General features: G+C 53.1%; 2 protein-coding genes across 5 annotated transcripts; both read left to right on the top strand.

Annotated features, from left to right (window-relative positions):
- The first annotated feature begins 5,278 nt into the window (after positions 1-5,278).
- CIRBP (cold inducible RNA binding protein) lies at positions 5,279-10,110 on the top strand. 3 transcript variants are annotated; one of them, XR_015808499.1, is made up of 8 exons: positions 5,279-5,493; positions 6,169-6,277; positions 6,373-6,479; positions 6,934-7,072; positions 7,179-7,263; positions 7,369-7,433; positions 9,696-9,788; positions 9,972-10,110. XR_015808499.1 is itself a non-coding variant. In XM_088179108.1 (7 exons), the coding sequence occupies exons 2-7, from the start codon at positions 6,175-6,177 to the stop codon at positions 7,803-7,805; spliced, it is 516 nt and encodes a 171-aa protein (XP_088035234.1). In that variant the 5' UTR covers positions 5,355-5,493; positions 6,169-6,174; the 3' UTR covers positions 7,806-8,559. The 3 variants fall into 3 exon arrangements, 2 of the variants coding, with proteins under 2 accessions (XP_088035234.1, XP_088035233.1); XM_088179108.1 differs by lacking the exons at positions 9,696-9,788; positions 9,972-10,110 and adding an exon at positions 7,789-8,559 and having other exon boundaries at positions 5,355-5,493; XM_088179107.1 differs by lacking the exons at positions 9,696-9,788; positions 9,972-10,110 and having other exon boundaries at positions 5,355-5,493; positions 7,369-7,726.
- A 1,668-nt stretch (positions 10,111-11,778) lies between these two features.
- FAM174C (family with sequence similarity 174 member C) lies at positions 11,779-14,464 on the top strand. Of its 2 annotated transcripts, XM_088179109.1 has the most exons (3): positions 11,796-12,097; positions 12,745-12,861; positions 13,487-14,464. In XM_088179109.1, the coding sequence occupies exons 1-3, from the start codon at positions 11,844-11,846 to the stop codon at positions 13,488-13,490; spliced, it is 375 nt and encodes a 124-aa protein (XP_088035235.1). In that variant the 5' UTR covers positions 11,796-11,843; the 3' UTR covers positions 13,491-14,464. The 2 variants fall into 2 exon arrangements, with proteins under 2 accessions (XP_014738427.2, XP_088035235.1); XM_014882941.2 differs by lacking the exon at positions 13,487-14,464 and having other exon boundaries at positions 11,779-12,097; positions 12,700-12,865.
- The last annotated feature ends 7,200 nt before the right edge of the window (positions 14,465-21,664 follow it).

Genomic DNA, 21,664 nt, shown 5'->3' with positions numbered 1-21,664 from the left:
ACTGCAAATCCTGGCAGCAAGCTGCAGTGTGGGGCAGCGCCTGAGGGTGTGTATGGAGGAGCCCAAGGGGTCTGGAAAAGCTCCAGTTTCCATCAACACCTGGGCTGGCCCCCCTCGGTGTGTACTTTACCCCTTGCTGGGGAGGGATACGATGTTCCCGATTCTTGGCAGCTTTTCCCCTGCAGACTGTGATAAACTCTTCCTGCGTCCTCAGCCCTCTGTCCCGCAAGGTCACCCGGTGTCAGGCGGTCAGAGGCTGCATGTCCTGCCCTTGGGTAGCATCTCCTGCCCTTAAGAACTCCATGCTGCAAATACTCTTAGATGATGATTAATGAGGGCTTATATAACTGAACTGAGTCCTTAATGCAGCCGCGAGGGTGACAGGAGGGAAGGTGGGAGCAAGAAACCGCACGTCGCTGCTGCTGCTTTTCCCACACCGGAGCAGCCGCGTTCCGTGCAGGGGGACCCTGGCAGATGTGGGGGAGAGCCCACCCATGGGAAAGCAGTTGGGGCAGCCCCCATCTGGATTTTCCAGGCAGTTTTGGACCCTGTGGGAGTGAGCAGCCGGTGCTGCTGCCCTGAACCATGTTGCCCATGGCATGGCCGGGCTCTCCAGTGTGGCACAGCTGGGAGGTGAAGGGTTTGTGCTGGAAAAGCATTCATGTGTGACAGTGGCTGGAATGTTGTGCTGGTGAGCTGGGAGTGCTGGAGGAAAAGGGCAAAAATCCCACAGTGACACCCTGGTGTGGCCTGTGAGGGGTGATGACACCACTGCTGTTGATGCTGGGTGCAGTTGTTTCTAAATTTCGCTGTGTTTGGGCAGGTAGGGACGGTCTGACACACAAGATTTGGTTTTCTATAATCTGGCTGGGAAGCGCCAGCCCTGATAAAGCTGCTGCTCAGCGCCAAGGCTGTTACATGGTTGCCGTGGAAACCACATGCTTATTTTCACCATCTTCCTCACCTCAGCCGGGGTGCACCGGCATTCCCAACCCCGAATCCCCCCTGACCTCAATCGGGGTGCACTGGCATTCCCAGCTCCGAATTTCCCCAAGCTCCAGGTGGGTGCACTGGTATCCCCAGTTCCGAATCCCCCCCTGACCTCAGCTCCTTTCCTAATACTCCAGTTTGGGTATCCCAGCGCTGCTGTGACCCCCCGCAACCCCCATCACCTCAGGGCGACTTGTGGCAGCCCTGACCTTGTGCACCTATTTGTTGTGGATCCGATCCCGTTGCTCCCTGTGGATCCAATCCTTCTGCTCTCTGTGGATCCAATTACCCTGCTCCCCGTGGATCCAATCCTTCTGCTCTCTGTGGATCTGTTCCCCCCACTCGCTACGGATCTGTTCCCTGCGGATCCTGTCCCCCCTGCTCCCCGTGGCTTTGTCCTACAACCCGGTAAATCCCGGTCACAGGGAAGCGCAGCGGCCTCGCTCCTCGCCATGGCAACGGCGGGATTGCGTCAGGGCTTTTCTTTCCAACTGCAAAGCTGGATGAGCAACTCCCTCGGGGACTGTAGTAAGGGAGAAGGGAATATTCTTCCCCCTGGGGCGCTTTGGGACTGCCAGTTCCCTAATGCAGCCCTAGGTTGGTGTTTTGCTCCTGGGTCCAAGGGTGTCGTGGGCCAGACACGGTGAGAACAGCGAGGGCTCCCATGCTAGGGACACCAAGGGGTCCTGTGTTGGGGACAGTGAGGGTTCTCATGCTGGGAAGACTCTGTGTGCCTTCCCTGTGGCACCTCCCTGCTCCTGGTATAAGCTGATCTTGCAGAAAAACCAGGAAGGAGCCAGAGGTTTGGTGATGGTTGGGATCGAGGCCCAGGGATGAGTCCTGCTTCAGTCCAGCCTTACATTCCCTCCTTTCCTGCAACCCCAGCGAAAACAAAGGCAGAGGGGGCGGCTCTTGCGCCGTGCAGGATGTGCTGGGGCGTGCAGAGCTCCTCCACCGCTGTGCCTGGGAGCAGGGAGGGTGGTCCCAGGGGCAGGAACGCAGTCCTAGAGCCTGGAGCGGGCGGGGGGGCTGCCTGGAGGGCTTTGTTCCCTCCCAGCCCCGGGTAAGGCACAGCCCCAGAGGACGAGACGTGACACCCACTGCCCCGTCCTCCCCCTTCGGGCACTCCCGGCCCCAGCCCTGCCCCACAGCGGCAGCACCGGAGGAGCTGCTCCGGGATTTTGGAACCTCATCAGAGCAGTGCCCGGGGCGGGGGCTGCCCTTGGCTCCCCAGCAGGTGCCGAGGCTGCCGAGCAGGTTTGGGCTCAGCTGCTGCACGGCTCTGGGCAATCCCCTGTGCCCTGGGTCGTGAGTGCAGGGGCTGGGAAAGGTCCCTGCAAACCCCCAGAGAAGCCCCTGGTGCTGCAGAAGGAGCTGCCTGAGCGTGGGATGTGCTGGAGGCAGGAGAGAGGTTCATGTTGATGTCGGAATGGCGTGGGGTGAAGGTAGGAGGGCAGTACAACTCCTCCTGTCACTGCTCCCCCAAGGCATTTCCATGTGGCACTGTCCCTGCTGTGCTGTTGGATGGGCGGAACTTGCAGGAAATCAGTCTTGCATTAACAGGATGTTTGGTTCTACAACCTCTGCCCTTGGAAGCTTTAAAGAGTAGGTGATAAAAACATCAGTCACGTGTGGGGGGATTGCTTGAATCAGCTCCAGGTGATCCCTGAGGTCCCTCCAGCCTCTGGTGATTCATGATTTCCCATGGCTGCACCTGTACACACACAGAGCTCTGCTTCAGAGCGGATATTTGCCCTCCCTGAGGAAGTGCTGGCACTTATTGGGTCACTACAGCCACAGCCCTGCTCACAGCCACATCCCGGTGACCAAAATTAGGGCTCAGCCAGGGAAAACATCCATGGTGCTCAGGTCAGGAACTCACACAGAAATGAAGTCTGCATCTCCTATGTGGTGTTGCCTGTTTGGGACCCCTGGCCAGGGTCCTTCTGCTCCAGGAGGTTTGCTCTAAGGACATGAATCCTGGGCTGTTTCAGTGCTTAATTAACTGCCCTAATGACTGGTGCAACCTGCCAGGTGAGCTGCCTGCCTGGCTGCTCCCAGCGTTGCTTCCAGCCAGAGCCCAGCCTGTGGGACATGCAGAGATGTTCCTCATCCCCTTGGGCTGGTGACGTGGGGCTGCTGCAGACCGTGTGTGCAGCCTGATCATGGGATATCCACGAGGATCACCAAATCCACAGCTGATGCCTGGGCACATGTCTGGTGCCCCGTGTCAGGAATGAACCCTTCTGGCAGCAGCAGCACTGAGGCTGGAGCACGCAGTGTCCATTTGGCACAGCTCTCACCTTGTGTCTCTGGTGACTCTCACTGTCAAAGCAAAGGCATCAACACACCCCAGGGAGACAGAAAACACACTTTAGGGACACATCCAAGCAGGGCTGTGCTCGCCATTCCCTCTCACAGGAGCTCCTCTGCTCCCAGCAGCACTTCATCCTGCTAAGATTCAAATTCCCCTGAAGCAGCAAAGGTTCTCGGTGTTATTTTCATGACACCTGACCTGCCTGGCTTTGTGTGGAGTTAAATCCCAATGAATCCTGGTGTTTGTCCCTCGAGGTTTGCAGCGGGGTTGGTGTGGGCTGTCCAGCATCCCAGACTGGAAAACGGCTCTGTGCATCAAGGTCACTTTATCTGCCCTCATCATGGACCAGAAACGCTCACGTTAATGGGTCTCTAATTTAATCAAAATGCTGTGCCTGTGATTGCAGGGCTGGGATCTTTTCCTCTCTTGAAGGGCAAAAATCAATTTGCAGTAATAGCAGACGCATCTCTTCGCTCCTCCAGGCCTAGGAAAGTGAGTAAATTTTTTAATGGTAGAAAAAGAATAATATTGGCTTGGTCTATCATCAATACTGGGTTTTTCTATGTGCTTTTGAGCACTTTGGTGGCAGCATTCTGTCCCTGTGGCCCTGTGAGCTCAGAAAAACCACAGATGTGGTGCCCCTGGGTTTTGTAATTACTGTATAACCTATGTACAAACTGTCCTTTTCCTGCAGATCCCAAAGGGATCAGCAACAAATCAGGGTGGAAAAGCCTGATTTCCACACCCTGGGAGGCAGGGAATGAGTGATCTCTGCTCCACAGAGCAATCACAGGCAGATTTCTTTGCATTCCCCATGGTTTGTTTTTCCTCTGTCTCAGCGCCTGGTTTGGAAATCGGTCACCAAAGAGCGGTGATTTCTATACTCCATTGGTTTTATTCTGTGCAGCCTGGCACTGACTGGGAATACTGTGAGGGAAGAAGGAAGGAGGGTGGCTGGTGGCTGCAAACTGCAATGTGAATGACAAGTTTTTGGAGACAGAACAAACGTGGCTGGGGACCGGGGCAGGGGACACACACACACACAGAGTGACCCCTGATGTGTCCAGTCCTGTCCTCGGACACAGGACACACACGGGGACACAACAGCCCCATCCTTGCCATGTTTCCTTCCCCTTTCCTCCCCACTGCTATTCCCTCCCGTGCATCTCCTCCAATCTATTTCTTCACGTGTCTCTCCTCCTCTCCAATGTTTCCAAACAATTTTCTACATGAGATTGTAGTTATCGTATGAAACACTGAAAATTTTTATTTTTATGCCTTTCAAAAGCTGTGTAGCCTCTCGATTAGACATGTATTTGGCTTTGCGGTTTCCTCATTCAATACGGAAGTTTTTACGAAGGCGTTCTCACCTATGTCCAACCTCAGGACGGGCTTTTAAAGATTTCAATCTTTAGGAAAACGGGTTGAGCAAAGACCTTTTATTTTTGAAGAAAACTTTGTTGCTTTGGATACTTCTCACCATCACCTCCCAAGTTCGCGTAGGACAACACTGCAAGGAAGCGGCTGAAAGGATCATTCCCCACGCGACGGGGAGAAGAGCGGCTACCCGAGGGCCACTTCGCGGGGGCAGGACGGGCTCCCTGAGCGGGGCGGTGACCGGATGGGCCGCAGCGGGAGGAGCCACCGGAGCCCGGCCGGGGGCAGCGCTCGGCGTCCAAAATGGCGGCGGCCCCTGAGGCGGCCCTTTGTCTGTGGCCGCCGCCGCAGTGCGAGAAGGGCGCGAAACTGGGCCAGCGTGGACACGCCCCTTTCGCCAGAGGGGCGTGGCGGTCACGCCCTCCCGCCAATCAGAGGCCTCCACTTCCTTCCCTCTCACAGGGGCGCTCCCGCCCGCCTCCGCGCGCGCAGCCAATGGGGGCCGCCCGCCGCGCCCCGCCCCCACGCGGGTGGAGGGGGCGGGGCCACGCTGCTGTTTTGTTTGCGCGCCCCTGCCGTCGGCCCCCGCTGTGTCTCATTAATATTAATGAATCCCGCCCAATCGGGAGGTGCAGCGGCGGCAGCGCTTTGGTGACGTGTCGCCCCGCCTTGCAGCGGGATTCATCTGCATATTCATGAGATAGGCGGGATGAAGCGCGGGCGTTTATAAGGCGCCGCCCCGCCAGGCTCGCCGTACATTTCGCTGAGGCTTTGAAGTGCTCTGTGGTCTTCGCGCCGTCCGGGCATCGGTGAGCGCAGTCGCGCGGGGCGGCCGCGACCGCACCGGGTCGGGTGGGCCGCGGCGAGCGGAGCCGTGTCCCAGGGACAGAGGGCCGGGTCCCGCGGGAGGCTAGGCCGCGGCTCCCGACCCGCCGATCCGTGCTCTCTGCAGGCACGCAGGATGCGGCGGAGCGGGCCCGACTGGGCCGTGTGGGGGAAGGAGGCGCGGTGGGGGGAAAGGCGCGCGCGGAAACAAAATGGCGACGAGCCTCGGCCGTGCAAAATGGCGGCGGGCGGGAGGGAGGGGGCGGCGGTGTGCGGGAAAGGCCGGTAGGGGGCGCGACGGGGCGCGCATGCGCGCTGGGCCCGGAGGGTCGGGGGCGGGACTGGGGGGTCCTACCGGGGCCCGGCCCGGCCCGATCCGGCCGCGGGTTCTGCCGGGGTTCGGCCGCGATGCTGCTCCCCTCCTGTTGGCCCTGAGCCTCGCGGAGCTCCAAGTGGGCCCTCGCTCCCGGAAACCCTGAGGGAGACCCCTCAGATGGCTGGAAGACTGCGTAAGGCGTGGGCTCAAGCGCATAAGGCGTCCGGGAGTGTGAGGTAGCATTGGTGGCGTTATAGATGGTGTTTGAAGGATTTACGTTTCAGACCTCGCGGGGATTATGTGGTTATTTTGAGTCGCTGACTCCGTTCTGTTGGTTTGGCAGGTCAGAATGGCATCAGATGAGGGAAAGCTGTTTGTCGGCGGGCTCAGTTTCGACACTAATGAACAGTCATTGGAGCAAGTCTTCTCTAAATACGGACAGATTTCTGAAGGTGAGATTACCGAGCCAAGATAGGATAGTTTCCCATAGTCTGTAAAATTGCCCTGGTGCTGATGGGTTTTTATTTCCTGCCTTTGCTTTTCACAGTCGTGGTGGTGAAAGACAGAGAGACTCAGAGATCCAGAGGTTTTGGCTTTGTTACTTTTGAAAATATCGATGATGCAAAAGACGCAATGATGGCCATGAATGGAAAGGTGAGGAGGCTCTGGAGTGGGTTCTTTATTTTCAGTAATGGAGGGAGAGAATCAGAGGTGTGCTGCTGTTCAGGCTGTGTGGAAGAACACATGAATGCCAGTGTCTTACCTGAATTGATACAGATGTAAAAAATCTGGCTATATTTATGCATAATTATAAATACGAATTTATACGCAAAAATACATGTAAATATTAGGAGTATAAATTGATAAAGCTTCCTTATGGAATCTAGATGACTGAAATAGTGGCTTTATCGGCATTCCTGTAAATACAGTTAATATATTAATGTATCAGTTTGCCTACTTGGCTTAATTGTGGTATGAAGTACATGTTTATTTTGTGAGGAGCAATAAGTCCAGGCACTGTTCAGTCAACTGCGAAGGCGTGCAAGTTTTCCTACATGTGCTTTGCTATTTAAATACTTCAATTTGGCTAACTGTTGCTGTGTTTTAGTCTGTAGATGGGCGTCAGATCAGAGTCGACCAGGCTGGGAAATCCTCCGAGAACAGATCCCGTGGTTACAGAGGGGGGTCCTCGGGGGGCCGGGGCTTCTTCCGTGGGGGCCGAGGCCGGGGCCGTGGCTTCTCCAGAGGTGAGTGCCTGGGGGGGGTCAGTCATAATATCTAGATTTAAGGGAGGGGGGGGCTCTGCCACTTTTCAGAATGGTTAAAAAACCCTTATTTCTGTGTCTTTCCAAGGAGGTGGAGACAGAGGCTACGGCGGCAGCAGATTTGATTCCAGAAGCGGAGGCTATAACGGCTCCAGAGACTACTATAATAGCAGGTAAGGGCTCTGCCAGCACCGGGGGTCGTGGGGAAGCTGTGGTGGAGCTCAAACCAGTGGAGAAGGAGTTGAGCAGCTGTAAAGCAGGTGCTGTTTGTCCCGCAGGAGTCAAGGTGGCTATGGAGACAGGAACTCAGGAGGATCCTACAGAGACAGCTACGACAGTTACGGTAAGTCCCGTTTCGACCGGGAGCACTGAGTCCGTGTGCTGTAGGAGCTCTGAACCTGCTGAGCCTGAGCCTGGAGCTGGGGCAGGCTCAGGCTGTGGACGTGGTGGTGCCGGGAGAGTCTAATTTAATGCATGTGCAGGAGTTGCTCGCATCTAAGGCAAAGCAAGTGTTAAAAAAAAAAAAAAAAAAAGGTGTTCCTGGAGCCCAAACTCTGGCTGCCCTAACGCACTGACCCGCGGGTGGGGGATCTCAGTAGCCAAGTAGCCGTAGCCTCGGATTAATGCAAAGGGAGTAAAATGCTGGAACTTGTCTTTGCTTCAGTGCCTTTACAATTGTGCCTGCTTCTTGTCCTCAGCTACACACAACGAGTAAAAATCCTTCCTGACTCAAGATCGTCCTTCCAATGGCTGTATTTATAAAGATTTTTGGAGCTTCGCTGAAATGGTTATTGTGTAGTACATCTACTTGTATTTTCACTTTTGTAGTATTATCAGTTCTGATCTTGTCATACACAGCCTGGCAGCTTCTGAGACAAGACTGTCTGATTAGACTGTCTTGGAGAAAGCTCTGCTTTCAAGTGGTTTTAATCTTTTTTGAAAGCACTTCAGATTTTATTTTAAACTCCATGAATGAGCCAAGGTGTTCGTTTCTGTTTTTTTTTTTTTTCTTTTTTTAAGATGGGGCCCCAATTCAGTTTCTTTTGAGCTAGAAAGGACCTTGTACCGATGTTCACTGGAAGCTGAACAAGCTGTGGACTTTTTTTCTTTTTTTTTTTTTTTTCCAAGTGCATTACCTTCGTCTTTTGTAACATTCCTTTAGTGTAGCAAGGTAGGAATGCAGCCTGGGTTCCGTTGGAAGGCAAACCACCTTGATATATCTAAAGAGAAACGTGCTTGTATGTTCAACCCGCATAACGGTATTTTTACTGTTGTAATGATGTAAATGACCCAGAACTAGACTTGCAAACTTACCATAAAGAGGTTCTTGAAAATGTTTATTTATATTGTCCTTTTTTACTGGAAGAAATATGCATATTCCATTGCTGTTGTATTTGAAGTGGTAAAGGATTCCTGTATACAGTTTTCTTTGGCTTTACGAAGCCTATTAAAAGACCGTCTGAAATGAACTCTGCTCCTGACATTTACATTTCATTGCACAACACAACCCTTGGAGACGAAGAACAGTCTTGGGAGCGAGAGGAGATTAGGGACAGTGGCAGAGCCAGCCGGACGATTGCCCGGGCGCTGGAATTTAAATCCTAAAATCTTATCTTGGCATCTGAATTGGCCGACAAATTTCACATAAAGCAGTCAAAACTTGTCTGTAGAGGCTGGAAGTACAAACCTGAGGGCGTGCTAGGAGTGAAGTGCAGTCAGAACGTTAGGAAGGATAATGGATGTTTCCTGCAAAGGTGCTGTAGCCTACACTGGGAAGCTGTAGAGAAGAGCCGAGTGCTGTAGTCCCTGGGCTGTTCCCTGCGTGCCGAGCGCGTGTGCAATGTAGGGGAATGCCGGGCTTAGCTTAGCTGTGTCATTGCTTACAAGTTCTAAGAATTCTTTGCTAGCAAATGGAAACTGCAGTGTCCTTGGAGAAAAGAAGTGTTGTGCCTCCAACAGAAACCTCTGAGACGAGAGCTGCTCTCTTGGCTAGTTCATATGTGGAAATAGTCCTGTAATTCGAGGTAACTCCTTTTGCTCATGTCCGCATCCTTCCTCTTGTTGAGAGCTCATTTGAAAGTCTAATGTACCTGTGAAATATTCCTTTTGACAATTTTGGTCAGCTGCTGGAAAAACGTTAACCCATGCCGTATGCAACCTTTGGCTTGTGGCACACCTTGAGTTCCACAGATCAGAGTTGGGCATGCAGCCGTGTCTTGCTGTAGGTACGGAAGCAAGATTGGAACGAACTCCCTGACTCGATATGTGTTCATCTATTGAGACTCTTCCTAGACTTCATTAAGTTGCTCACTTTAATTGTAGCTTTCTTTGCCATCCTACTTGTTGCCATTAACTTTTTCCCATGGCCCACACTTCCTAAGCAGCCATGTCCAAGTGTTAACTCTCTGCTTAGGGGATCCAAACCATGGGCTGGCTGAGCACGGGCAGCAGCCGGCCCGGAACAGTTTTCCCAGACTGTGCTTTGTGGTGTGATGGGTTCAGCGATGGCTTGTGAGACCCTCGTGCGCTGTGAGCTGTGTGGGGAGGTTGGGGGCGAGAGCAGCCTCTGCCCAGGGCTCCTGTTAATGCCTCTCTGCTTTAGCAGGCTGAAGGGACCCGGCACACGCCTCGGAGGGCCAGTGGATCCTGAGCGACCAGAGCTGCGTTCCAGGGATGCTGGAGCAAGCTTGCCAACCAGGTAACATCCCTTTTCTGAGCTTTCCTTCTTTTGCCGTGTCCCTTTTCTGTATCCCTGAGCTCTTAAGTGGTGCAGTAGCCCTCTTCCAGTCCTGTATCTTCATCCACCTTCCAATTCTCTAACCCTGTTCCATTCCTGTATCTTTATCCACCTTCCAATTCTCATGTCTCCTTTCCATTTCAGCACTGAGACACGTCAGAGAAGACAGAAGGACAGACACTGGAGTGGGGAGATGAAGAGCTCAGAGCAGTGGTGTTGCTCGTTTTTACATGAACCAAGTCAATCAAGCCAGAATAAAACACTGAAATGTGGAAAAAAAAAATCTCTGTGGTACTTCTTGTGGGAAACAGGTTATTTTTGGCAAAATTATTTGTCTGGTGCAGAGCACAGTTCAGAGCATGGAACAAAGCACTGCTGTGGTGCTTGGAGGTGGACACTCTGCTCCAAGCGGATTGATGTGTGATCCTCATGGAAATGAGGTCTTGTTGCTGGTTAAATCCCAAAAATGTAGCAGCTCATTGAGGAGGATTTGGCTTCAGAAAGGCTGACACTCTGAATGTGTGTCTGGCAGGAGATTGCAGGGTGAGAGCAGTGAGAGTTTTTGATGATCTCAGCTGCTCCTGCCCTTTTTTTTTTTTGTGTTAAAGAAGAGTTGATTGCTTCATCCTGCCCTTTCCTCCCCATTTTTCTAAAGGGATAAACTCAGAAGTTGGTGATGGGCTCGCTCAGGAGCCCTGAGGACTTGCTGCCCAAGAGCCATCAGTTCCCCATTTTCCACTGATAAGAGTCTCCAGACATTCCTGCCTGCAGGAGGGGATTATTGAGCTCACTTCACAAAACCTACTTTCCCTCCTTTAACCTTTTTCAAATTATCTAAGTGAGCAGCATTTAAAAAAAGCAATCAGCCATGACACACTTCTGGGGGTTGTATCGAGCAATTCACCAGTGAGAATTTTTGCATGTTAATGCAGGATATTAAATATAATGAAGGCTGAGGAGTGTGTGAAGTCTTTGCTGATAAAAATGCAGTCAGGTGAGGCTTAAATGAATTCAGGCTGAAAATACTTACAAATAATGCTTTGTAAGACCTCCCTAAATAGGATGCTTAGACACAGGCAGAAATAATGAACAGGTACAAAAATAGAGCCTGGTTAGAAGTGCTGTTATTTTTGGCATTGCTAATTATGGCAGTGAGTTAATGATGTCTTGCTGGGATGGGTGAGGGAATCGCTGGGTCCAGGGGCTGGATATGGAACCCAGTGGCGTAAGCGGGAAGGTGTTTGGGTGCCGTGGGTCTGATGTGAGCTCGAGTGACCCAGTTTTATCCAAAATGCCCTTTTTCAAAAAGTAAGCCCTGTGTGTCCAGGTAGCTTGAGCTGTTCCCTGAGGAAAAACGGGGAAGTGGAGCAGGGCTGAAGGGCGGTGACTGAGCCTTGGTCAGCCGGAGGTGTCTGCAGAGGAAAAAGGTGGGGGATAGAAATTCTTGAAATGCTCAGAATGCTCCTGTTTGCAGCTGTCTTCACCATGGGGTGGGAATGGCTGCCCTGAAGGGAAAAAGATAACCCTGAGGGGTAAACGGCAGCTCTGGGGGAGATGGTCCTGCTATGAGGGGCAAGTGGCGACACTGAAGGAGAAATTATGACCCTCAGGGGGAAATGGTGGCCTTGAGAGAGGAAAGACAACCCTGAGGGGGAAATGGCGGCTCTGGGGAAGGAATGAGACTCCTCAAACTCTGAGGGCAATGGCGGCCCTGAGGGAGGCAGGATGACCCTGAGCGGAAAATGGCGTCTGTGACGGACGGGCTGTTGCGGTGAGGGAGAAATGGCGGCCCCGCCGAGGTGACAACACCCCGCGAGGGGACAACAACAACCCCGAGGGCAAAATGTCGGAGCCCCGCGGCGGCTCCGTGAGCGGGTCACGGCCGGCCCGGAACGGCGCAGCCCCGGAACCCGCGAGCGGCTCCGCGGGGCCCGGGCGGTGCCTGCGCCGCACGCACCGTCCCGGCGCCTTCCTGCGGCCGCCGCTCCCGCTCCGCTGCCCCGGCCTGGCCCGGCCATGCCGCGCTTCCTCCTCCTCCTCCTCCTCTTCCTCCTCGTCCCGCACCTCGGCCGCGCCGCTATCCCCAGCCCGGGGAACAGCACGGAACCGCCGCGGGCGGCCACACGGAACGAGACGCAGTCGGAGTCGGAGCAGGGGTCCGGGCCGAGGCTGTCGCTGGGGTCGGGGCTGCCGGTGCTGAGGCGGGCGGTTTATGTGCTGAGCGCTCTGTCGGCGCTGGCCGCGCTCTACTTCGTGCTGCGGGCGTTCCGGTGAGTGCGGGCAGGGGACGGGCACCCGGCCGGGGCTGCATCCGTGTTCTGCTAGTCCTGCTCCTGGTCTTGTCCCCATCCTGGTGTCCCCTGACCCGGGGCTGTGTCCCTGCGGGTCCCAGTCCCTGTTCCCGTTGTCCCGGGCTGTGTCCCAACTTGTCCCGGTTCTAGTGGTCTCTGGCCCGGGGATCTACCCTGCTTGTCCCGGTTCCCTCTGGTCGGGGATGTCATCCTGATTGTCCTGGTCCTGGACTGGCTTGTGGCAGTGTCCCTGCTTGTCCCGGTTGTCTCGGTCCCTGTCCCTTATGGCCCGATCTTGGTCTGGATCCCCCTGAATCCGGTCACGGTGTCCCCTGTCCCTTGCCTGTCCCAATCCTGCTCCTAATCCCTGTGTTTGTGCTCATTTTCCCTGAATCCCCCTCCCTCCCTCCCTCCCTCCCTCTGCCAGCCGGGGCTCTGCTTCCATCCCTTTGGCAGCGAGTCCAAAACGTTGCTGTAAATCCCCAGCACTGTTAATTACCCGAGGTAATTAGCGCTAAACCATCTCCAGTCCCGCTGGGTGGGGACAGCAGCTCACTCACTGTGCTCTCCCTGTCCCTCAGCCCCAGGTCCGAGGGCACCAGAAACGAGCCCAAAACTCATTGCAGGTTGAAGAAACCCCAGAGGAAGAAGTACGGGCTGCTGTCGAGCCAGGATGACAACATCGAGCTGGGCTCCCTCGACAGTGACGAGGACACCGTGTTTGAAACCCGGAACCTGAGGCGGTGAGGGAACATTTTGTGTGTTTTTTGTATTGCTCTTTTCCTCACAAGGGGCTGAGGCTCCTTTCCCAAAGCCGTGGGAGCTCTGGCACAGCTCCTACAACCAGATCTGCATAAATTAAAACGCCTGTGTGTGGTCTCTGTGTTGGCACACAGATTTATCTCACTTTTCCTCGTTTTTTGGCCCGGGAAAGTCTCACTGACAGGGTTATTTGGACACTGCTGTGGGGTCACAGAGCTGTTGGGAGAGGCAGCCCTTGTGCCCAATCTGGGCCTCCCTGTGTTAGACAGGAAAACAAAAATTCCTGGGTTTTTTTTCCTTCACCTTAGGAGTTTCTTCCAATTCATATCACAGTTCAAACTCCCAGTCTTATCAGGACATGCATTCCTGTTTTCCCAGCAAAATTCCTGTTTTGTTTTTTTTTTTCATTTTGGGAATTATTTCCAAGTCTCATCACAATTCAAACTCCCTGTCTCACAGGGGTATCCATTCCTGCTTTCCCAGCGTTGTGTTTACATCCCACAAGTTCGATTTCTGGGGAGGTTGTTTGAAGCTGAGGAGGAGTGTCATCTCAAGGAATGTCACCTCAGCTCACCCTGATTTTGGATGTCTCCTTTTTTTTTCCAGATGACTTGTGACCAGCGGCCCGGAATGATGGAGGGTCCAATCCCAGTGGAATCTCCAGTGCTCAACTTTTTTATCTGCTTACAGTGACTGAATTAACAGTTCCAACCCTTCCATAGCTGGGGCAGGGGAGAGGGGACCAAACCTGTTTTCTTTACGTGCATTTTTGGGGACATTTCTGGGGAAAGATGGGAGCTGTTCACTGCATGGGGAAAGGCTGAGGTAAGGGAGGTGCTCCTGGATGACTTTTAGCACCTGAAATCTGAGCTTGAGAGCTGCCCCTGTGCCTCATATCCCTCTCTCCTTGCCCTGGAAGCATCAGATTCCTTTTCCAGGCTGATCCTTTTTCCTTCATGCAGTATCAGGTTACTTCTTTGGGAAGTGTCTCTGTAATCAGCTCCTGGGAGGAGCTGGGAGAGCTCTTGGTGTCTTTTACACAAACGGGGGTGGGAGGGTGATAGTTCAGACAGAACAGCTTTGGGGATGAGTTAAACGAGTTAAATTTTGCAGGATAATCCAGGTCATTCATGGGTATACAGACATGTTTACAAATGAAAGGGGCCACAACCCAAAGGAATATTTCTCCAAAAGAGCCACCAAAAGGGCTGGGAATGCCTGGACTCTGCCTGGCCACAGTTGCGAGTTCACCAGGGGCACGTGTGACATCTACCAAGCTCTGGATTTTGTGATACTGAGGAAGAGCCAGGTGTGAGCCAGGGAGTATCCTGGAGCAGCTGATGACTGGAAAAGGGGGACCCCAACCCCTCTTGACTGTGATTCAGGGCAGCCCTGGCTGAATTATCTCCTCGCAAGGACCCTAAAGTTTCATTCCCTTGGCTGGTACTCAGCCGGGTTCTTTCCTGCAGCCCTTTGTTATGTGGATTTTTGGGATCTGATTGTGTAGGACCAAAGGTGAATGTGTCAGGAGGTGTTTTTTGGGTGGATCTGCTGCTAAAACGGTGAAAACTGCTTGCCAATTGCTCCTGTCTGTGACCTTTCCTTGGAAACTGGCAGCACATCCTTAAATCCCACTTCCCCCCCCAAGCTGGTAGTGCCTTTGTTTGGAGAACTCGAGGGATTTGTCCTGCGGGCAGGGAGGGTCCCTGTGGCACCTTTAGGGTGAATATTTAGGATGTCTTTGGAATGTCTTTGGCTCCTTTCCTTTGGCTTGCAAATCCCCTGTGGATCAGGGGCAGGGATGTGCTGATCAGGGGGAGGCCGGGGGCTCCCGAGGCAGCTGAGGGAGTGCTGTGACCCTGTGCAAGCAGCCACGTTTGTTTGTTCAGGACAGGTGAGGTTTCCTGGAGAAATCCCGCCCCCATGGCAGCTCTGTCTCCCACGTGCACAAAGGATTTTAAAATACATAGATATAGATATATATATTTTTAATAACGTTGCCGTGTGCACACAGTGCTTGGACGTGTGCCCAGTTTTCCTATCCAGTTTGGATCGTTTCACACCTGTTTTGGGTGTTCCCTGCTTGTTGTAGCTGCTGCAGATGGGAGCAGGCAGAGGTTCCATGAGGGAGTTGCTGGGATGGCTCCTCTGGGGATGGTCTGATCACTGTGATCCATGATCGAGGATCTGTCTTGATCCTGCGGGGCTGCACGTGCTGATAATTCCCTGGCTCTTTTATTCTCTCTGGGAAGTTGTTCCTTGTGCTGTTGAAGCCAAATGAGCCCAACTGTTCCAATCCACTGCCATGTTCAGTGCTTGACCAACAGATTCCTCATCTTTCCTTTACCTGGAGTGATGAACCTGAGCATTCCTTAGGCTCCTCTTTTGTTGGACAAATGGGGTTTGCAATTCTCAAGTTTCCTCCCCTCGCAGGAGTGGAGCATTTGTTTAATATTAAATGATTTGGATAAGAGGGAACCTCAAGCAGTAGGTCCTGCCCTGAAAATAATTCTGCTGGGATTAATTTTGACTGGAACAGATGTTTGTGTTTGAGCAGGGAAAGGCGTGGAGCAGGTAATGAGGTGCCTGGGCTGTGCTGTGTAGGTACCAGGGAAGGAAATTGAGGTGCCAGCCTGGAATTTCTGCACCACTTCCGTGTTTTCAGAGTCCTGCTGGCCACCTTTAAAGGCTACAGGGTACTAAGGTGCTTGTGGGGCTGTTGCTTGTCCTGTCTTGGGCTGGAGACAGGTTGGAGCTGTAATCAAGGACCCTGTGAAGCTGTTTCCATTTCCATCTGCCCCTCGGCAGCAGTTGGCATCTGGGTTTGCCCTTTGCAGGCTGTGACATTCCATCCCTGCTCTGCTCTGAGTCCTTGGAGGCCTTTCCCAAGAGGAGAAAACCAAGTAACAGATCTGAGACTCCTTGGGGTGCTCAGCATGATCCCATTTCTTCAGGAAGAATCAGCTGGAGCTTTCACTTCCTGCAGTGTGAGCAGTGCCAGGACAGGGCAGGTGTTTTTGGGGTGGATCCTGCAAATAACAGCAGCTTTGAACACTTCACATGACATTTCCACAAAGGAGCAGTTTCAGATGTTCCTTCCATTACTCTTTCAGCTCCTCCACGTGTATTTGGTACCCTTGATTTAGGTAACTTTGCACGAGTTGGATCTTCCAGTAGCTTTCCAGTTTTAATTTTTCAGCCTAAACACGGGAATTCAAACAGACCTGCCTGTGCCTGGCCCTGGGCTGGCTGAGGCCTCACCAGCCACTGCTGCACTTTCCTTTCTCCTGGATGAATCAGGATGTTGGTGGAGGCTCCATGTGCCTGTTGGTCTGCAGGATTCCTGCTCATCCCAGCCAGAAGGAGCCAATGGACCTGTACCAGTCACCACCTGTGTGCATCATGACTGACAGCAACAGTCTGCTCTGAGTTAAGCCAAAGCCAGTTTTCCAAAGTTTACATAATCTCTGTGTTATCTTGGAGGCTTCCTGGGATGCTCTGCTGCTGATACCAGCCTGCCCAAACGGACTGGGCCATCTACAGGGTTAATGGGATCCATTGGAGCATGTTCAGATCAGCTCTGTGGGTTTTGTTCTGTGCTTGGGATGGGACCTGCAGCCCTGGAAGTGCTGGGAGAGGGGCCAGTGGTGGAAATCAATAAACAGCACTTGAGCACCTTGTTGTCTCAGCTCCCCAAGGAGCATCTCGTGTTTTACCCTCCAGGAACTGCTGATCTGTCTTTAAACAGCCACCAGCCCTGTATCCATCCATGTTTTCCTTGTCATTGCAGCATCCCCTCCCTTGTACCTGGAACCACTGGAATAAAACATTCCAGCCCACCCATCCCTCCCTGCTGTGTGCAGGGGCTGCTGTGGTGAGCTCTGGGATTTGTGGAGTCCTTTGGGTTTTCCCCCTGCCTTGCTCCCTCTCAGAGGACAGTGACACTGTGCTCCCAGGGCTGCTGCTCACCTTGTGTCTCATCTGGAAGTATCCAAGCCCAGGTTGGATTGAGCTTGGAGCAGCCTGGTCTATGGAAGGTGTCCCTGCCCATGGCAGGGGGTGGAATGAGGTGAACTTTAAGGTCCTTTTCAAACCAGTCCATGATTCTCCAGTCATCTCTGGGTTGGTTTCAGTTTTCTGAAGTCTCGTTTTTTCTCCCTGTTCTCACATTAATCCCTTTTCTTGTACAGAAGACCAAATAAGGTCCCTGTGAGGCCAGTTCTGGCCTCTCCACAGCAGCAGAACCAAATTTAATTTTGCTTATTTGGGAGTGAGGAAGGAGAGGTTGTTCCCCGGGTCACAGAGTCATGGAATCTCCTGAGCTGGAGGAGGCCCACAAGGACCATCCAGTCCTGCCCTTATTCCTGCACAGACCCCCCAACAATCCCCCCCTGAGCATCCCTGGTGTCCAAACGCTCCTGGAGCTCTGGCAGCCTTGGGGCCGGGACCATTCCCTGGGGAGCCTGGGCAGTGCCCAGCACCCTCGGGGGGAAGAACATTTCCTAATATCCAACCCTAAACCTCCCCAGGCACAGCTCCAGACGTTCCCTCAGCTCCTGCCCCTTGTCCCACCGAGCAGAGCTGCCCCTCGGGGGTCTCCTCTGAGTCTCCTCCAGGCTGAAATGGGAATGTCCCAGCTCCTCCCTGCAAGGAATCAGTTCCAGAACAAAACCAAGGGCGTTCCCGGACTCTCACATCTGCTTCTCATCCTCCTCATTTCGGCTGTGTGGCTCAGTGGCACTGAGAAAACAGGAGCCACGTTCCCCCTGTCCCCCTCTGCCACCCTGCCCGTGTCCCCATGCCCTGGCTGCTCGTGTCCTGGAGCAGCCGAGGAGGGGACAGGGTTTTGTTTGCTCCACGATTTACTCTCGTTGCTGTTGGGGTTTTGGGGGGCAGCGGGGTCGGGGCACACCAGGAGCTGGGGCACAGGGCATCCCTGTAGGTGGCACTCACAGACCAGACTTGCAGCTGCCGGGGCACTGCCGGCACCTGGGGAAGCTGCAAATAAATCCTGGTGCCTCGAAAGGCAAATCTGCTTCCTCCAGCAGCTGTCTGGGATGAGCTGGAAGTGCCCTTTGGGGGCTGTGGTTCTCTTGGTATCAGGGTGGGGGAGCAGCAGGTTTTGGGGTGGCTCCTGGGGGGGGGTCTCTCTCAGGTGAGTGTCTCTCTCAGGAGCAGAGGAGGGTCTTGCCTTGGCTCCACCTGAGGCAAGTTCCACCTGGCCCTGTCGAGACTTGTTTGGGAAAGATTTTTATGATTCTGGGCCTGACAAGGTTTTGGGATGCCCTGGTTTGATGGAGTGATGCTCCAGCATGGACATGAGTACCCAGCCCTGGCACAGCAGCACCCTGGGGGCACCCTGGCTTTTCTGGGCCAAATTAACTGTGGTGCTAATGAACTAACAGAGAGCATTCCTGTGCAGCAGCGTGGGCAGGACAGCATCACCCTGTCTGGTTAGATTAGAAATGAGGGAAAATTTCTTCCCCAAAAGGAAGGAATCCAGCCTGGCCCAGACTGCCCAGGGCACTGGTGGTGTCACCATCCCTGGAAGTGTTCACAAAACCCCTGGGTGTGGCATCTGGGGACACGATTTAATGGTGGCCTTGGCAGTGCTGGGGAAATGGTTGGACTTCATGATCTTGGGGATCGTTTCCAACCTCAAAATTTCCATGATTCTCTGCTTTCAAGCTCTATCTGTGTGCGGTGCTGGGAGCTGCCACAGGATGTGAACCAAATGCTTGTTCCTTTTCAGGCTCAGGGGGCTGTTACCCCAATTAGCACTAATTGCTGTGGCCCGTGGTGCTGGACCAGCTGCAGCTGTGCTGTTCTCCCCTCATCCCTGTTCCCTGCTCTGTGCCATCCCCTCTTCCCGAGCTCTCACTGGGGACAGGCTCCGGCTGGCGCTGGCTGGGATTCCAGTCACAAACACAAGCTGGCGGCATGGATCTGCTCGGAATTTATTTTAAACTCGAGGTAAAGTGCTCTTGATGCTTTGGATGCAAATTTCTTTCCCTGGAATGGGAGCTGCGGGGCCGGTGGAGTGCCAGGGAGCTCTTTTGATTCCAGAGCCTGTTTGCTGCTGCGGCTCCTCGCGCCGCGCTCCATGGAGTGCGAAATCACCTCTGCGGCACAGCCCGGGGAGGGAGCACTGCTGGCACACACAGCTCTCCTCTCACTCGCTGTCCCCTGGTTTTAATGAGGGTTTGTGTCTAAAGATGTGATTTTTTTAGTTGTTTTTTTTTTTTTTTTTTTTTTTTTTTTTTTTTTTTTGGTGTTTTTGCGTGTGGCAGTGGTCTGTGTATGATTTTGCTGGTTGCTGTATGGGAGAAGAGATGGTCCAAGTCCCTCCAGCCCCCCCAAGGAGGGAAAAGAGAAAAATATAGAATGGGTAAAGAATCCTCCATTCATGGATTTTGCAGTTCTTTGTCACTGGATTCCTCCAATACCAAATGAACCGTGGGGTTTTTTAGGTGGCATTAACTGAGGCCAGGTTGGATGGAGTTTGGAACAACCTGGGACAGTGGAAGGTGTCCCTGCCCATGGCATGAGGTGGAACTGGATGAACTTTAAGGCCCTTCCAACCCAAACTATCCTGGGATTATCCCCGTGGTCACAGATTGTCCCCATGGGCACGCCAGGCTCTTGGTCCCACTGGGGCCAAGCCCTGCATGGGTGAGGAGATGAGCATGGTCGGGGAAAGGTGTCACAAGTTTTGTTCCATTTATTGCTCATATACTCACTGGGTGGCTCTGGGTACTTTGGGGTGACTTTGGGTGCTTCTTGGAATTTCCCCTTAAATGTTTTCAGCTGCACTCACAGTTCTCCTGTGGCCGTGTCTCTCTGGGGCTCACTGTGGGCAGAGGCTGGGTGGTCTTCCTCACCTTCACTCCATGGACACTGGCATTCCAAAAGGTGTCTCTGGGTTGGTGTGGAATCGGGTGGCACATTGGGAAGGAAGCTGGGAATGTTTGAATACCTGCTGCAGAGTCTCTGATGTCTCTTCTGTTCCACTCAACAAAGCGTCTCTACACAACAAGCAGATTTTCCCGTATCAGAAATTACCTTTACTTAGTTGGCTTTTTGTCTAAATCCTCCTTCTGATCTTTATTTTTTCCCTTCTATCATGGAAAGGTGAATGGAAGTGGCACTTCAGCCACCAAAGCCTTTCCTTTAGAATTGCTGCTTGTTTTTTGTTTTAAAAATTTTCCAAGGGGGCTTTGCAGGGGAGGAGGAAGGAGCGTCCGCTTTTCAAGTGACTCTGGGGAATAAAAGTATAAAGGACAGGAATGATCAGAACTGTGCTGGCAACGGAACAATATTTTATTTTTGAGTACCAGAGCTAATTGGAGAAGGAATTCACACGACAATTTTTGCAATCTAAGGATGAGTAAACATGAAAGAGGCTCTGTGCTCCTGAACGTGTGATTGCAGTGGGGGGGGGGGCGGGGGGAAACAGCCCAAAAATTAAATTGGAGACAATGTCTTGGATGTTACAATCCCATGTTTGCTTCTCATGATGCTGGATCAAAGTCATGAGCTTTGTAGCTCATGTCCAGGGATACTTGTTGGGGGGATGGAACTTCTATGCACCCCTGGGCCTGGAATTGCCAGAAAAAGGGGAATTTAGGACTGATTTTGTGGAAGCACTTCCACAGGTTGTAGGATTGCTGTGGATCTGAGCAGATCCTGCTTTAGCAGGGCTTGGAGAGCCCCTGCCCATGGAGAGATGTTTGCAGACAATTACCAGCTGCTTTAATTAACATGGCATGTGAGGAACTATGGGGGTGATGGGTTAGAGCAGCTCCCCAGGGGGTGGAACAAGGATTGGGAGTTCCCATCCAGACCATGCTGGGATTTCGTGGTCACCCTATTCCCACTCATTGTGGGTGTGACGAGGTTCGTGATGTCACATCCAGTGCTGGGAAATGGAATTGAACTGGTGTGTGGGCAACCTCCTCATTCTTTCTCCCACTGAAAGCATCTCCCAGTGCCGGTGGTGATTCCCTCCTGCCATGCTGGAATCCCCAGGAGCTGCTCTTGGCAGCACCTGAGCATCCTCAAAATGCTTCCATTGCCACATAATCAGAGCCTGGAGATGGGGGCGTTGAGATTTGCAGGTTTGCAGACAGAAGAACCCATTCTAAGGTCATGCTTAGCCCATGCAGAGTACCAGGAGGTTTGTCCTGCTCCCTGAGAGGTGAAGGCAGAAGGTTTCTCTGGAGAGGCTCCAGCCCCTCCCTGGAGCATTCACTCCGCCCTGCTACTCTGCTGTTATGTTCCGGTGGTTAATTACTCCTGCTCTTTAAAAGAATAAAACCTCTTGTACTTAAAATAATCCGAATTATTTCATTGTTCAGCCCGAGCTGAGCCCAGCCACCCCCGCTCCTGCAGAACTGCTGGAGAGGCTGTTCCTGACAGGGAAAAACTGATGGGCATTAATGCCTTGAGCAGCAGCTGAGGGGGATTGAGGCTTTGGGGGGACCACGGTGCTGCTCTACCTGCAACCCCCAGGTGCCTCTCCGGGACATCCCAATGATCATCAAGTCCAATTCCAGCTGATGTATGGCAGGGCCTGTTGCAGCAGGACAAGGAGTGATGGTTTTTAAACGAAAAAGGCTGATTTAGATTGGGTAAAAGGAGGGAATTCTTCCCCGTGAGGTGGAGGGGCACAGGATGTCCAGAGCAGCTGCTCTGGCTGCCCCATCCCTGGAAATCTTCAAGGCCAGGCTGGATGGAGCTTGGAGCAACCTGGGACAGTGGGAGATGTCCCTGCCCATGGCAGAG

This window comes from Sturnus vulgaris, chromosome 26 (genome assembly GCF_052056855.1).
Source record: "Sturnus vulgaris isolate bStuVul1 chromosome 26, bStuVul1.hap1, whole genome shotgun sequence".
NCBI lineage: Eukaryota > Metazoa > Chordata > Aves > Passeriformes > Sturnidae > Sturnus > Sturnus vulgaris.
Note: the sequence above shows the minus strand (reverse complement) of the source record. Positions and strands in the feature narration are given on the sequence as shown.